The sequence below is a fragment of the Megalops cyprinoides genome, chromosome 3 (assembly GCF_013368585.1).
Source record: "Megalops cyprinoides isolate fMegCyp1 chromosome 3, fMegCyp1.pri, whole genome shotgun sequence".
In the NCBI taxonomy this organism is placed as follows: Eukaryota; Metazoa; Chordata; class Actinopteri; order Elopiformes; family Megalopidae; genus Megalops; species Megalops cyprinoides.
Window position 1 is genome coordinate 51792031 of NC_050585.1, and position 16883 is coordinate 51808913.

At 44.9% G+C, this 16883-nt stretch overlaps 1 protein-coding gene across 3 annotated transcripts in view; it reads right to left on the reverse strand.

Annotated features, from left to right (window-relative positions):
• LOC118773953 (chromodomain-helicase-DNA-binding protein 3-like) overlaps positions 1–16091 on the reverse strand; it is a 34462-nt gene extending 18371 nt beyond the window's left edge. For all 3 annotated transcript variants that reach the window (XM_036523005.1, XM_036523007.1, XM_036523004.1), the window contains exons 1-21: positions 15704–16091; positions 13291–13424; positions 12466–12642; positions 11271–11395; positions 10075–10310; positions 9799–9926; positions 9185–9320; positions 8053–8225; positions 7103–7369; positions 6803–7006; positions 6464–6681; positions 5823–5954; positions 5179–5275; positions 4509–4700; positions 3872–4072; positions 3428–3565; positions 3176–3297; positions 2494–2667; positions 1952–2093; positions 861–992; positions 270–387 (exon numbers count right to left, since the gene is read on the reverse strand). In XM_036523005.1, coding sequence (XP_036378898.1) covers positions 270–387; positions 861–992; positions 1952–2093; positions 2494–2667; positions 3176–3297; positions 3428–3565; positions 3872–4072; positions 4509–4700; positions 5179–5275; positions 5823–5954; positions 6464–6681; positions 6803–7006; positions 7103–7369; positions 8053–8225; positions 9185–9320; positions 9799–9926; positions 10075–10310; positions 11271–11395; positions 12466–12642; positions 13291–13424; positions 15704–15866 — 3409 coding nt within the window. In that variant the 5' untranslated portion in view covers positions 15867–16091. The remainder of the gene's footprint in view (positions 1–269; positions 388–860; positions 993–1951; positions 2094–2493; positions 2668–3175; positions 3298–3427; positions 3566–3871; positions 4073–4508; positions 4701–5178; positions 5276–5822; positions 5955–6463; positions 6682–6802; positions 7007–7102; positions 7370–8052; positions 8226–9184; positions 9321–9798; positions 9927–10074; positions 10311–11270; positions 11396–12465; positions 12643–13290; positions 13425–15703) is intronic.
• Positions 16092–16883: the final 792 nt, after the last annotated feature.

The window sequence follows — 16883 nt, forward strand, 5'->3', positions numbered from 1 at the left end:
AATATACAGAAGAAGGGAGAGAGGGAGGGGTACACGGAGAGAGAGAAAACGTGAGCTCAAGTTACACTATATGGACTCTACCTGTGAAATCTAGTGTATGTATCACTCATATATTACTTAACCAACACTAAGAAATTAAATTCAAGAAAACAAGGGAAACACCCACAGAAACTCTGTACTACAAAAAAGACAGAACAACGAAAAGGATGCATACTGAGAGAAGAGAAGCAGTCACAGTAAAGGAGGGGTCGTGAGGTTGCGTTTCTCACCGTTGAATCTGTCGATGGCCTCCTGTCTCAGAGCCCCTGTGATGCTGCCATCGATGCGCTCATACTTATAGCCCTCGAAGTCCAGGAAGTCCTCCAGCAGGTCCAGCATCTTTGTCATCTGAAGAAAGTGAAGTGGAAAGAGGGGTGCATCAGAGAGAAAGAGAAGACCCGGAGTTGGTCAGCTTAAGGCTTCTGTACTCTATGGACCATTCACAAAGTTATAAGTACCAAACTCTAGTGTGTATAACCTAATTTTCTAGCTCTTCTGCTGGAATGGATCTATCTCGCATCCCTTCTAGTAACAGTGCCTTTACTTGAAGATGTACAAGATACGTAACAAGTACAAAATGACATGCACATCTTATTACCACTAAAAAGCTACCCCTGAAAAACATAATTTTGACAACATAAGAAAACAATTAAAGAATGGGTTCAACTGAGGTAAATTTGGGCATATGTAGTCACTGTACTGCATGTCAGTTATGAGTTGAGTACAGAGCATACCCAGTTCCCTGAATTCCAGGCAGCCTCTAGCATGCAGACTCAGCAGTATTTCAGTTAGCATGTAGTATTCAAGATTCGGGGGGTTACCTGGGAGAATATGAGCACACGATGGCCCTGTTCCTTCAGTTTCCTCAGCATCTTCTGTAGCAGCATCAGTTTCCCGGAGGCCTTGGTCAGTGCTACCCCTTCATACGCTCCATTCACCATCTTTGGAGACTCCTGAGCCCCCGATGACACAGAGAGAGAGAGTAAAGACAAACCCAGACACAGTCACGCAGACACAGAATGTGGAACCCAGCCGGAACACAGACAACACAGACGCCACCCCATTGGCAAACACACATAAAACACACAGACAAAACAATACAATCATTCACGCACATGCAACCAGAACACAGTACACAGGACAAAACGTCAGCACAGCATTGACATGAAAAAGACATGCACGCATGTTAGTGTTAGAGAAGTGCGTTATTCTGATCACTTTCACTCCTTTTCCTCCCATTTCCGCCCCTGCAGCTTTTCCTTCCTTCTTCTGCTTTCCTTCGCTTTGTTCTCTCGGGTCATGTGACCTTACTTCTAAAGGACAAAAATATTTTACACAGACACTACAGCTGCAGACACGGTTTGACTAAATCACTGGAATGAGGTGCCCACCCCTCACCCAAGCCACACATTTCTCCCAGCTCAAAGGAAAATACTTCATAAATGAGAACTAGATTCTATAGCAGAAAGAGGGGAATGGTAGGGGTGATTACCATGGCAGCTACAGGGAACAGGTAGGGGTGATTAACATGGCAGCTACAGGAAACAGGTAGGGGTGATTACCATAGCAGCTACAGGGAACAGGTAGGGGTGATTACCATGGCAGCTACAGGAAACAGGTAGGGGTGATTACCATAGCAGCTACAGGGAACAGGTAGGGGTGATTACCATAGCAGCTACAGGGAACAGGTAGGGGTGATTACCATAGCAGCTACAGGAAACAGGTAGGGGTGATTACCATAGCAGCTACAGGGAACAGGTAGGGGTGATTACCATGGCAGCTACAGGAAACAGGTAGGGGTGATTACCATAGCAGCTACAGGAAACAGGTAGGGGTGATTACCATGGCAGCTACAGGGAACAGGTAGGGGTGATTACCATAGCAGCTACAGGGAACAGGTAGGGGTGATTACCATGGCAGCTACAGGGAACAGGTAGGGGTGATTGCAGCACTTCTTCAGATCCATCATGATGTTGAGCAGGGACACCTGATTCCCCCCACCTTTGGAATTCAGTGCTTCAAAGTTACGCGTCAGGATGAACTTGTAGTATTTCCTGAACGTAAGAGCAAACAAATTCTAATTATAACAACAAGCTTAGTCACCTTAACGGCTACAACATAAATGTCAAGAAACAAAAGGAAAAGGTCTATATCAATGCTATGTTTGAGACCTCCAGATATAGAAGAAAATGAAAAATGATCAAACTGCTGGATTAGCGGTTGAATTTAAAACCAAATTGTGATACCTAACATTGTTCAAACAATGTCAATCTAACATCACCAAAAATGTGGTTTTACAAAAATTGCATAATGACATGTGCACATTTATGGATGTGTCCGTTCATGCATGTTTATAGCACATAGTCAATGAAAAAAAAAACATTGAAACATCATCCTCCATGCTATAACCCAGTCTCCATGGAGACATGGCCCCTCCCCATCCCTCCCGCTCACTTCTGCATGGGGCTGAGCTCCACCCGCACGATGAGCTCGGTCTTGGCCGGCATGGTTTTGAAGACGTCGGCCTTCAGCCTCCGCAGCATGTGCGGCCCCAGCATGTCGTGCAGTTTTTTGATCTGGTCCTCCTTGGAGATATCCGCAAACTCCTCCAGGAAGCCCTCCAGGTTACTGCGGATGAACGGAGTGAGGGGGGGGGCGATGCGGGAAGGGGTAAGAGAGTCACAGAGAGAAGAAGAAAAGGGAAGAGAAGAGAGGGAGAAGAGGGTGAAGCCGAAGTATCAACACACAGAAGCAGAGCAGCCTACACACATGATTCTACTGTTAAATGTGTGTTTATGTGGGGTGGGGTGGGGTGGCAGTGTAGCAATGTGGTAAGGATCAGGGCTCGTAACCAAAAGTTTGCTGGTTCAATTCCGCACCGGGAGCTGCAACACTGCTGCTGTACTCTTGGGAAAGATATTTAACCCAGAACTGAATCAGTAAAATCCAACAGAACAAATGGATCACATGTAAAAATTGTAGCCTATGTAAGTCGCTCTTGGATACGAGCATCTGCTAAATGACAATAATGTAATATATGCACTGTGTGTGCATGAGAATGTGTGTGTGTATTGACTATACATGCATTTATATGTGTGTGTGTGAGCATGCGCGTGTGTGTGGTGTGCATTCTTACTTGAAGCGGTTAGGTGTGAGGAAGTTGAGGAGGTGGAAGAGCTCCTCCAGGTTGTTCTGCAGGGGAGTGCCTGTCAGCAGCAGCTTATGATCAATCTTATAGTCATTCAGCTTCCTGAAAAACTGACCATGCAAACAGAGAGATAGAGAAGTTCTGTTATTCAGTACCCTGAAGAACACCTAAATACACATACTAAAACAATCTCTCCCTCTCTCTCACACACACACACACACACACACACAGCAGAAGTACCTTAGATTGATTGTTCTTGAGGCGATGGGCCTCATCCACCACCAGGCAGGCCCAGTCAATGGACTTGAGGGCAGTCTGATCAATGGTTACCAGCTCGTAGGAGGTCAGGAGCACGTGGAATTTAATGGGCGCCTCCCTCTGGATGGGGACCACAGTGGAGTGAGAGAAAAAAGGAGAATGTTAAAGACAACGGGTCACTGTGGGCGAGAGTGACCTCAGGCTCCATGCATAGCCTGCTAGTCTTTCCTGAGACATAACAAAACTGAATCACAGTGTGGTGCAGTACTCAAAGAGATAACAGACAGCACTGCAGTATTGCAGGTCGCCCTTGAAAATATGATAAGGCTTCTCTCCTGTAGACGGGGTCTTGAGGTGCTACCTGGAGGAACTGTAAGAAGTTCTCGAAGGAACATTTTTCTTTATTTCTTCCGTCTCCTTTCTTACCCTTAGTTTGAAGGCCTTCTTCCCGCTCTTCATGGCTGAGTCGTCGAAGGACAGCTCGTTCTCGCGGATGATAGCCCGGCTTTCCTTGTCTCCGGTGTAGGTCACCACGTAGAAGTCAGGCGCCCACATCTCAAACTCCCGCTCCCAGTTTATGATGGTGGAGAGTGGGGCACTCACCAAGAACGGACCCTTAGTATGGCCCTGACAGGGTGGGGAAGGAAAGGAATGAGGCAGAGTCTGTACTGGAGTGTATCAATGAATCAGTCAGTATAGGGTGTCAGTGGTATTGGTTTAGGGTGGCAGTGTAGCACAGTGGTAAGAGGCAGCAGAACTGCACGGTTGCTGGTTTGATTCCCAGCTGGGGCGCTGGGCACTGGACAAGGTACTTAACCTAGAACCTAGAACTGCCTCAGTAAATATCGAGCTGTATAAATGGATGACATGAAAATTGTAACCTATGTTAAGTCACTCTGGATAAGAGTGCCTGCTAAATGCCAGTAATGTAATGTTTATAACGTGTCAGTGATTTGGTCTGTAAAGCATGTCAATTTATTAATTAGTACAATGTGTCTGTAAACCGTGCACGGTAAGTATGTTCAGTGCGCTTGGAGCATCCGTGCAATGGTCGGATTCTTACCTCCTTGAAGAGTGAGTAGAGGAAGGTGATGGTCTGGATGGTCTTGCCCAGGCCCATCTCGTCGGCCAGGATGGTGTCCGTGCCCTGCGCCCAGGAGAAGCGCAGCCAGTTCAGTCCCTCCAGCTGGTACAGGTGCAGCGTGCCCCCCGTCACTGACACGAAGTCAGGCTGCTCCTCGTACTTCACCGTGGGCTGGAGGAGGGGAGGGAGAGAGAGAAAACGGTGACGTCTGAATCCTGATAACAGGTCCTGGCCATGCATTAACATTTGCATTAATTCATCTGGCAGACACTTTCATCCAAATATACGTACGAGTGAGGTAGAGTACAACACAAGAGAAAAACCATACAGAGTCAACAACATTAGAAGCACTGCATGACCAGGTTTCAGTGGTTGGCCAGGCAACATACAAACTAGCAGGTAAAGCTAACGAGTCCGTTAAACCATTAGATTATATATATTTTTTGTAACAAAATTTTATTTTATAGTTTAGTGGGAGAGCGTTTTGAGACATGAGAAGTTTCATTAAAGGGTAGTGTTTCAGGGGCTCAGGTGAGAGAGAGGAACTGTGTCTTCAGATGTTTCTTGAAGACAGAGAGGGACTTGGCAGAACGGATGAAGCGTGGCCGTGTTAGGCATGTGTGAGCAGGTGGGTGCAGAGCCGACTCACATCTGTAACGGGAGAACTGGACGCCTCATCGGCCTCTTCCTTCCTCACACTCCTCATCCTCCTGGGCTTGTCTGAGTCATCTTTCATCACTTCTTCCCTAAGAGACACAAACAGCACACATTCCCATTTCTGCAGCTACAGATATACTCACAGACATACAGAGACAGCCCAAGAGGCAGACACACAGACGCCAATCCAGCACCCTCCAGACCTGACCAGCTACAAAGAAGCAAACATGCCAAATGACACAAAGCATGTTGTAGTTGGTGGGTATTACTTTTTTCATGGTAATACAGAGAATAATACTTGCAATGCTGATACACTCTACTTACAACTTTAGCTAGCCCTTTGTTAACCTGCCCTCCTCATTATAAGCGTCAGTGCACTTACCAAAATATTCTGTATGAGCACAAGGAAATTAGTTCATACAGCAAAAAACATACAGTAAAATAATATTAATGATAAATAGACACAGGCACATCAAACTGTGAGTGGCTTTCTGGCTAATTCAATTTATTCTGGACTACCGTTGTCAGCAAAACGGAGAGTGCTGGACTAAAGCATCCCAACCTGCACACACACATACAGCAATGAGAGTGAGAAAGAGTTAAAATGATGGCACAGAACCCTGCAGGTCACAGTACCTGTGCCTCCAGTAGTTGGCCTTATGCATTGCAAAGTCAGGGATATCGAGGTCCTCCTGCTCCCAGGTGCACTGGTCGTAGGTCAGGTCTCTCCACTTGACCAGGTAGAGGTAGTTCCCCTTCTTATCCACACTGCGCAGCACAGACACAGAGCCACACAAAGATAGTGAAGGAAGTCTCAGTCACGGGATACACAGGCGTAAGTGTCAGTGAAGCAAAGGCCAGTCAAGCTTCAGCCGAAATCTGTCAATATAAAAGGATATATGATCCTCTGTCCAACAGATGTTGTTTTGTTTTATCTCCTCCTGAACCCAAACATAATTTCATATCTATTTTACATGTAACATTACAATGTATTTTGGATTCTGTGTCAGTGACTGAACTATCATACTATACTCGGCTGCTGTTGCCTAGTCAGATTGTACAAGCTAACTCGTGGTAGGGCTTGTATGATGTTATGCTCACACTCACTGGTCTGGGAGTGTTGTTAGCCTGGTCTGGCACTGTTGCTCATTTTAACCTGAGTGGATACGCTTATGTTCTATTGTGCTGGAAGTCGCTCTGGATAAGAGTTTGAATGAATGTAATGTAATGTAGTGTAATGTAATTTTAGTGGAAATTAAAGCAGGAAGTTTAGAGACCTGTGGTTAATAATGCGGTGCACCATCATCCACTCGGGTTTGATGCCGTAGCGGTAGAACTTCTCCTCCATGGCAGCGTACTGTGGGTCTTTGGCTCGCCTCTTCTCGCTCTTCCCCCCGTCCTCCTCACCCCCGGAGCTATAGTCCACGGCGGGGGGCTCGTCCATGTCTGTCTTTCGCTGGTAGTTGCGGAACATGACCGAGTGGTAGATCTCCAGCTGGTGGAGGAGGGGAAGAGGAGGAGCAAGTGGAAAGAGAGACAAAAAGGAGGGGAGAGTGGTGAGATTAGCCTTTTAGAGGGTTGAGATATACATCAATCCCATAGGCGACATCTCCCACCTGTAGTTCAGTGACCCACGTGCAGTGCCAGTACGACTGACCGGTCAGTTTGACGAAAAACTCCCTCTCCGGGCGCCCCTTCATCGGAGGGGGAGGGGGCTGCTGTGGGTCAGCATCAGGGGCTGGGGGCACGGGTACTGGGGGGGGAGGTTCCCCCCAGCGCCAGTGGAGGATCCTCTGAACCCTGCCATTGATCGGGGGGCACTGTCAGGGCACACAGGAGGGGGAGAGGTTTCAGCTCACTCACAAAGCTGACATGGTTCCGCCTCACCTGATTGGTCCAGCACTGCTGTCACTCACCAGGCAGCGCGGGCAGAGCCACTCTCCATTGGGTATCTCGGGAAGGGGCGGGTTGAGACAGTGGATGTGATAGGAGGAGGTGCAGGAGTCGCAGCACAGCAGCTCTCCCCCGTCCTTGCAAACGCGGCAGAACTCCATGTGGTCATCCTCCTCTTCCTCTCCTCCAGCGGCTCCACCGCCGGCCTCAGCCCCGCCTCCATCCTCACACTCCTCCTCAAACTCCTCAAAGTCCTCCTCCTTGGCTTCCCACTGGATGCCCTCCTTCTCCTTGGGGGGGATCAATAAATTCAGGATAATTTAGGCTAACAGACCCACTGATGCACTCTCATACAGAGCAGGAACAAAGGAATTATCTGCATAAAAAAACAAACATTTCCATTTTTTATCGTATTCCTGTCCATTTACACACAATCTAAATGGGCTACTGACAAACAGATAAAAATATCCACCAGGTATTTGATGATTCATAACATAACACAGGAGTCATGTGACACAAGCCTACGTTCCCTCCCGACCACTGTGCCAAACAGCGCCTGGTGGTCCCATCACATCGCGGCACAAAATCACTTTCCAGACCTTTCTCTGACATTGTCTCCCGATGGTGGAATGACTTCCACACTTCATCCGTTCTGCCGATTCCCTCACTATTTTTAAGAAACATCCGAAGACACAGCTCTTCCGCGCTCACCTGAATCACTACCACCTAAAGCAATTTCTTATGTCCTAAACTCTATTTTTCTTAAAAAAAAAAACTTAAATGCACTTGTGTCTCTACCAGCCAGCTTGTACCTTGTATGTGGCCAACTACTGAAACTTGGTCATGCAGCACTTCTAATATTGTGACTCCATGCTTGTGTTGTACTTGTCTGTTAAATGAATGAATGTAAATGTACTAATTCTGCGTGTGGGGCAGTCAGTTACTTTGGTACGAAAGGCGTTTGGACACTCACACAGTGAGGGCAGCTCCACTTGCCCTCGGGGGCCTTCTCCAGCTCCGGCTCCAGGCACACCAGGTGGTAGGCACGGGGGCAGGTGTCACACAGGATGATCTCACCGCCCTGCTGACAAACCTCGCAGTAATCCTGGTGATCGGTCTCGTAACCATCCCCGTCCTCTCCCAACACTGCAACACAGCGAGGGAGGGAGGGGTGGAGGGGAGAGAGAGAGAGAGAGAAAGAGAGAGACAGAAAAGGAAGAAGTGAGACGTTAGGTCGCCATGCATAGAGCAAAATCAACACTTCACCAGCTGTTAAATAGGCAAGGTTTACTGGTGGATGGAGCGCTGTGTTAAATGCCATGTTCTTCTGTAACCTCCAGCGACGTCTTTTTGTTTGCAGTGTGTCATAGCATGTCTTTGATTGCTATGATTGGCTCAGACATTACAGCAAAATTTGCCGGAACAAACCCCTGCTCAGAGTAGTTCCAATTCAATTGAATTGGAATTACAGCACTGTTGCTGTACCCTTGGGCAAGGTGCTTAACCCACAATTGCTTCAGTAAATATCCAGCTGTATAAATGGATAAAATTGTAACCTACTGTGTGTGACTCTGGATAAGAGTTTCTGTTAAATGACAGAATATAATAATTGTATTATTATATTATATAGTATATATTATGTAATATAATAATGTGAAAGAAAGGCAGTTTTTTGTCTAATAAAGCAACAATGAGTTAATTTAATATATTATGAGCACAATACAAGTAGTGATTTTCACTTAGGTCTGCTAGGGAAAGAGAGTTGATTCATATATGGCAGACAGCATAATTATCACCGTGTTACTAGGATACATGTTTTGTTCAGTGACGGGAACCTTGGCAGAATATTTTTGTTATTATTTTACCAGTTCTCATGGAACTGCCGCAGTTATGACCACTCTGAGACAACTCCACCCATCTCCACCCACACAATCCACTGCAAGAGAGATATTCAAACACACCATACCAGGCAGGGGTGAGGTCATCTATGAGAGGGTGTACACCACGGGATCTCTCCTTTTATAAACCTTCTCGGTTAAATGATCAAACCAACAACCAAATGTACAGGAGAGCTCTTAGCAGAAGCATTTGTTCCTAATGCATACCTTTCTTCTTCTTCTTCTTCTTGGCAGGGCGACCTCTCTTGTTCTTCTTGACCAGGCTGCTGCTGTCAGGGCGAACAGCGGAGCCGAGCATGCTGGAGTCTTCCTGCTCCGATTCTTCCCCGTCCAGATCCTCACTCTGAGGAGGAAGGGGAGAGGGGTCATAAACCTCAAACACACTTAAAAACCTGTCGCCCTTACACACACAAATGTACACACACCCTCTCTCACAAACACACCCACACACACACACACGTACACACACTCATTCACACACACTCATACATACACACACACACATACAAACATACATACACACACACACATACAAACACACCTACACACACACGTACACACACACATACACACATACACGTACACACACACTCACTCACACACACACACACACACGTACACACACACACACACTCACTCACACACACACACACAGACACACACACACTCACTCACACAAACACACACACACACACTCACTCACACACACACACACACACACATACACACACACACACACACACACACACACACACACACACACACTCACTCACACACACACACACACACACACTCACTCATACACACACACAGATTCTCACAGAGCTGCTTCTCTTCCTCTTGCTGCCCAGCATCCCCAGTTTAATGCGCAGAGGGGCCATTTTCTTGACTTTAGCCTTCTTTTTCTCTGGGACGCGAGGACTTTTACTGCGCTTCTTATACCCTGGGCCTGTGGGGAGGGGTCGGGGTGAAAAGAGGAAGAAGATGAGGATGATGAGGATGTTGACATTAATCAAAGTGGGATATCTGGGGGCAAAATGCCTAAATTCTGAAATTTATAGTCTTCATTTGCTGGCGCTACCCTTTGCTGCCCTGACCTTTGCCCTCTTTGGTCTTGGCCTTGCGGAGTGGAGGCGGCTGGGGAGGAGGTTCGGGGAAGGGGGGGGCGGACACTTGCTCTGCGACGGCAGCGGCGGCAGCGGCAGCAGCTGCAGCTACAGCTGCAGCGGAGCCCTTGAAGGGGTTGTTGGAGCTGAACTCTCGCCACTTGGCCCCCAGGATGGTCATCATCTTAGACATGGGGATCTTGGGGTTTTTCTTAGCAATCATGGGCCTGTGGGGAAGAGAGACAACCGCACACCGGATCACTTAAATGAACTCACCTGTCCTGTGGCCAGCGGTGTTGCCTAGAATTGACCAAGACATTGGAATACACAACCCTAGTCCTGGAGGGCTACAGTCAAACAGGTTTTCTTCCTGTGATTAACGGATTGCCTTTCTTTCAGGCACTATAAGTCCCACAGTGCACCACAGAAGAGCAAACACTAAATATTGGATTGGCACAACCCCCACCTCATCTGAGGAATTCACAGCCACCTGAAGAGTTACTAGAGGGTGTTATTGAGTGGTGTGATGAGCAGAACCTGGCAAATGTAACTGACCAGCTAAGCCAATTATATTCTGCTGCTGTGGACTTTGGGTCATTGGTGGCTAATGCCCAGGCTCAGCACCAGGAGAAAATACAGAGGGGTGCACAAAAAGTCATAAAAACTATGTAGACTTTGGGATATAAGGAGACAACTGGGGGTGCGCTGAGGTCCATCTAGAGTGCAATGCACCCCTAAGCACCCCCATATCGCCGGGCCTGGTAATGACACAGCCCAGACTCCAACTAATGACATTTTTGGTTCCAGGGCTGATCTTGCACTTTGAATGTATTCCTTACCTGACTGAGTCACTCAAGAGTCTATTCAAAGCTCTCTTACTGGTCAAAATGGTTCAATCAATGACAGATGGTTTCATGGTTGGGTGGAGTAGAAACCTGAAAGTATTGTCCGCTAAAGCATGTGAAATACATACGAAACATGTCAGTAAAAATAAGGGAACACGCTGACTGTTTGTTACCATGTTACAATAAGGATGGGATAATGTGCTCTATTTGTTGGGCACCCCATACAGAACCATCCATCACCTCACACCTACTCTTACAGTGACATTGTGACATTAAGCAAGGTAGTAAGCTTATACATAGTATTATGATAAGGTACTTGGCTGGGCCACTAAGACACTTTACCTCATGAACTGGCTGAAGGCTTTGTAGTTGGTTAGTGTGTGGTAATCCTCTTCTGTAAAAGTATGATCCACATCCTCTAATCCCCAATCTCGTGCCAGTTGCCCTGATGACTTCTGTTCCACTGGCTGGAAAGGGTTGCATAAATGAATAATGGCGTCTTACACCAAATGAAGCCAACCAATAGAGTATGACTTACCAAACTAACTGACAATGAGGTGAAAATAATTTCTGCATCATGATCCCGCCATAATGGCTCAAATATAATTCAGGGTTTTCTTTCCCCAAAGAAGACTTTAAAAACTCCTAAAAAATGGGGCAGCAGTGTAGCATAGTGGTTAAGGAGCAGGACTCGTAACAGAAAGGCTGCTGTTTCGATTCCCCATGGTGGCACTGCTGCTGTACCCACGAGCAAGGTACTTAACCCACAACTGTCTCAGTAAATATCCAGCTGTATAAATAGATAACATTGTAAAAACCTGTAATTGATGTAAGTCGCTCTGGATAAGAGCATCTGCTAAATGCCAATAATGTAACGTAAAGTAAAAATGCTAATGCTAATACTACATAGAAAAAGCTGGCACCATTGGCTAAAGTGATGCCGGTGCATAGAATGTGAATTCAGCAGATAAACACCATGACTTTGCAATGACCCACTTAGCATTAAACTCGCTGCACTGCAACGCTTTCCCACACATGCACAAGGAAGCGCTGACGGGAGGTGCGCACAAAACAGCCATTTTACACACTTAAGTGCCCCAGAAGTCTGCAGGGAAGAGCCAGGGAAAATTAAAGGGTTTGGAGGATCTCTCACCGAAGATAATTAAGCAACTTACAGTCGTTTGACAAAAGACCTGACTGTTTTACAAAAACTGCAGTACTTCATTTTAAAATTGATAAGGAAAATGCAATTTTTGTTTTTGCAAAACATGCAAATAATTATTAGCAGCATACTGGATTTCACTTCAGCAGATGACATATACTATGAGTAAGAAAACATTTAAAGTTAATCTTTTTGGCTTGATAAAGTACATTTTTGTATTTTTGTATTTTTTTGTATTCAATACCTACTTAACTTTGGCCTAGTATGACGTAGTATCTATGTTAGAGTGAAAACTAATACAGCCTATTTGAAACTGTGATGAATACATAAAAATGTACTGCAAGCCCTGAGCTCATGATTCAGTCTCCTGCTTACCTTGACCACTTCCTCCTGGTTGCTCTCACCATCTTCTGTTTTCTTCCGCTTAGCCTTCTTTTCCTTCTTCTCTTTGTGCTTTTTTCTCTTCTTTTTTGCTTCAGATGTGAAGCCACTAGCACCACTATCAGAGTTCTCTCCATACTCCCTTTCTGAATCTCTGTCTACATCACTATCCTGAGAGTGAAAGAGAGCAAAGAAACAGAGAAAAATATAAAGACGGGGTGCATAGTACGACAGAATTTCATTCAGACCATTTAGACTCAACATCTTGTGTCTCATCTAGAATGTATCTAGCACTGTGTCAAGGCTGTTCTAGAATACTCTATGGATCTCTGCTTCCATTACTAACTCTAATAAGCTATCCTGTGTATTAAATAAGTCTCTGCATATAAAAATACTTCATAGCATCAGTGTAAACCTTCAAGTAAACCACCTATGCCCTCTTCAGAAGAGCCCATCTTGAAAAAATCTCTATAGTTTAGTGCAGGTTACAATATGTTATACATGCAGGTGGATATGCTATTTATATACCTCCCTACCCACTAAAAATTATATCTCAGCATTTTTGGCTTTTTTTACCAAAGTGTAGCCTCTGATAGACCTAGGTCAACTATTATGCAAAAATGGAGGGAATGTACATTAAGTGAATTAAAGATGAAAGGGATATAGATTTGAACAAAGTAACCAAGAGTGAGGTGGTCCTAGAAGTCCAGAGAACGTTATATAATGAAATAATAACCCTAAATATTAAACGTATCATATAAAGCAAAGTAACATAAAATAAAATAACAGAGAAGCCTCTCATAAGTTTTGCTGACTCACAATCTTCTTGCGTTTTCGGCCTTTGGATGTCTTCCCTTCTTTGTCTTTCAGCTCCTTCTTCTTCTTAGGGCCCCGTTTCTTCTTCTTTGTACCTCCATCCCTATCTGACGGCTCTCCTCCTTCTTCAGCCTCATCTATAAGTAGTGTGTGTGTGCGTGCGTGTGTGAGAGTGCGTGCGTGTGTGTGTGCGTGCGTGTGTGTGTGTGTTTGTATGGGGGGGGGGGGGGGGGTAGTTTTGGGAAGCACAACAGAATTTTTTTAACAATAGTTAAAAAATACTTGCATGCTTTGCAACACTTACATAATATTTTCAAAATACTATACAATTAAATAACAACAAAAACACAAAAGTATGAAACTGGCAACTGAACATGCCTTGTATTTTCTGTTGTTAATACTCTAGGGCCATATCAGTGTTTTTCTAACCACTGCCTCCTATAGAATTCTGAATAAAAAAAATCTGGGCAGGGCTTACGTAAATGGCTTCGTGACAAGGGAGAAAGCAACAAAATTCATTTAATATTTGGCCACAGTTTACCTTACAAACGTGGTCAATTTAAAACCACTGGAATAAAAAACGTGTGTCAAAGTAGAAATGTATACTTGCTTAAGACATTTGTTATGATGCAATAATTTTACAAGAAAAATACTATATTTCACATAAACTACAAACTAGACCACAAATAGAGAGTTGACTGTAGATGCATAAGATGAACATTTCGCATAACTCGTTTTTATCGGTCTGTAACAATCTGATGAATAAAACGTCAACATTTTGATAATATACAGTTTAAAACGACCATACCAAGCATGACCCAAAATACCATGTACACATTATCTTGCACACTAAGGCCACGAATACAGAATAGCCGACAGACACAAAATGTCTTTTGGCGGACATATTATTTACATTATTGACGGAAACCTCTGGCTTTCTGTTCGAATGCAAAAACCTAAGAAAGACTGGCTATGCTTCTGTTTATATTGCTAGGTGTAACGTAATGTAGGCTATCCCTATTTGTGTTCTTCCCACGTTATTTACACAACAGGCAGACACATCTGTCAGCACACTCTCTGACACCAAATGTCTTTCAACAGGCCGCCGTAGTTTGATTTTATCCCTTGGTAGGAATGTACCCGCAGCTCCCGCCGGTGGAGGTCCCTGCTCTCTCCGCTCAGCCGCGAAGCATAGCCAGAGGCGGCAGCAATGCGCACTGTGGGCTCGGTGATCGAGGCCGCACGCAGCGGAGCGCTGTGAACTGACGCGACACCCACCTATTGCTCCCCACATCTGCGTCCTGACAGCTAGACTGACCACAAGTTCGGGCTAGGGGTTAGCGGGCGGCAAGCTCAGTGGATTGTTGTAAAAATATTATAAAAAATTAGGGCCCGATCTTATGCAATGACAGTCATTTTAATTCCTCACAAACTACACGAAAACGCCTTAGGCGAGGCTTTTGATTTTTTTTACGTTTCTATCGTACATTTTATGGATTTAAAAAGTGATTACTTTAGGGTAGAACATAAACTTTTCACTTGCAACTGCGTAATTAAATGCCTCCATTTCATTTGAATTTCGCTAATTTTATGCACATTATTATGAATAAAATACTAATAATATTTTATTGATATCCACATTAATATTAACGCATATTAAACAAGAATAATCTTGAACATAGGCCCAAACATCTTTCCAACTTTTCATTCTGAGATAATTTTACAGGCGATGACCACATCTTTCGTGGAGAATTTTGTTCGGCGATTCAGTTTAAGAGCGATTCTGTAGCCGGAGAATAAGAAATGCAATTAAAGTGGGAGGACACGTTAGGCGCTCTTATGGCCGGGCGGTGGTAACCAACCTCTGTGTCCTATCCTGAACCGTGACTGTCAGTACTGCGACACTGGTGGTCTGGGTCAAGGTTGGGTCACAACCCCTTTCCCACCAGACACGCGCTTTCCCATCGCATCTGCTGCCACTCTCGCGCTCTTTACTCTGCCATTGCGGCCGGTTTCGGCAAAGTGCCACCGGTCAGAAAAACCGTGCTCAGGAACAGAAGATGTCCATGTTGCCTGGAAATTGGGTCGTTAACCATGTCGTGTAAAACTATTCAATGATGTGCCTCGTCACTGTTAATTTTGGATTCATGCACAGTAAGGGGGCAATTAGAGGAAGATCCGCTCGAAAAAATAGCCGCGGAGGGAGGTCAAGTTTAGCATAAAGTTGTGTTTAAACTTTAAACGCGTTAAGCGACTGAATGTCTGATGACCACTTTTACTGAATTATCCACATTGTTATATAGATATAAATATATACATGTTAAAATAAAATTAGAGCTGCTTTCAATTTGCATGTGTCTGGTTTGCGTTACTATTTTGCAAGCGCGCTCAGTGTCAGCCAGAGACCTTACTGTACCTGGTGTGGCTAGTGTAGTTTCTCTAGGTGCCGCCGGCGAGTTTATGTCGCTTGCTTTCTCGTCTATGTCTCCGTTGTCCTCGTCTTCTTCATCGAAATCTCCTCCCTCGGAATTAACCACCATGCCCTCGTCTTCCTCACTCATGCGAAGAGGAGAGCACATTATAATCCTGTCAGCGACTCGTGCACGAACACATAAAGTGTATCTCTGGAATTTAAAATTTTATTTAATATTCAAATCGACACTCAAAATGTGGGGGGCGGTCTGGAATATTTTACACTACAAGGGAGAGGAATAAAGATGGCCGCCCTTATATTTATTTTTTAACAACCCCCCCATAAGAAAAAAATCCCCTTACATAAAAAATGGCTGACTATATTATTTCAGAACGCCCCCCCCCCCCCTCCTCCTTTCTATCGCTCTTCTTTCTCTCCTCCCTCTTGCATTCACATTGTTCCAAGAAAAGTGGCGCATATGTGGGGTATATAGTTTATTGTTACAAGTTTATTTCCTTCCCTCATTATGTTTAAGCCAGACCTGACCGGCTACATTGTCTTTCTGTAGACTTTCCCATGATAACTCGTCGCTCCGCACTGCAGACAGAGCGAAATGTAAATCTAACAAATATGGCCGCCTTAATACTGTATTCTTAAAGGCCCCCACCGCAGTGTAAAATTATTTAGGAGAAGCGAGCGGAGGGATTGTGCGTCGGAGACAGAGTGGGTTGGTCTGAAGCGGGATATCAAGCGGCCATGCTGGAACTCACGCTCATAAATTAACTACTTAATCACGCAAGAAATAGACAGACTGCACGTCCGTTACACTTTACCAAGTTAAGAATTAAAAACTGTCAAAATGCAGCACCAGAGGCATCATGACTCTGATCTCAGCGCCTTAGCAGCGGAACGTCAAAGAGTAGCACTCACTCCTGCTGCTTTTTTTTTTTTTTTTAACTCTTCCACATCTGTCTCTGAAATGACTCAGATGAAGCTCCCATACACGATATAGGCTGCTTGTGAGTGTTCCGAGGTTTCAGAAGGCATACCACTCTGTCCTGTATGATAGGGGAGAACAGGTAAAACATATCCACTGCTAATAAACAAACAACTATTTCTGTCACCTCTCTATTCATTTGTAATAAAAGTAATTCGTCATTTTAAGCCATCTACGACAAACATA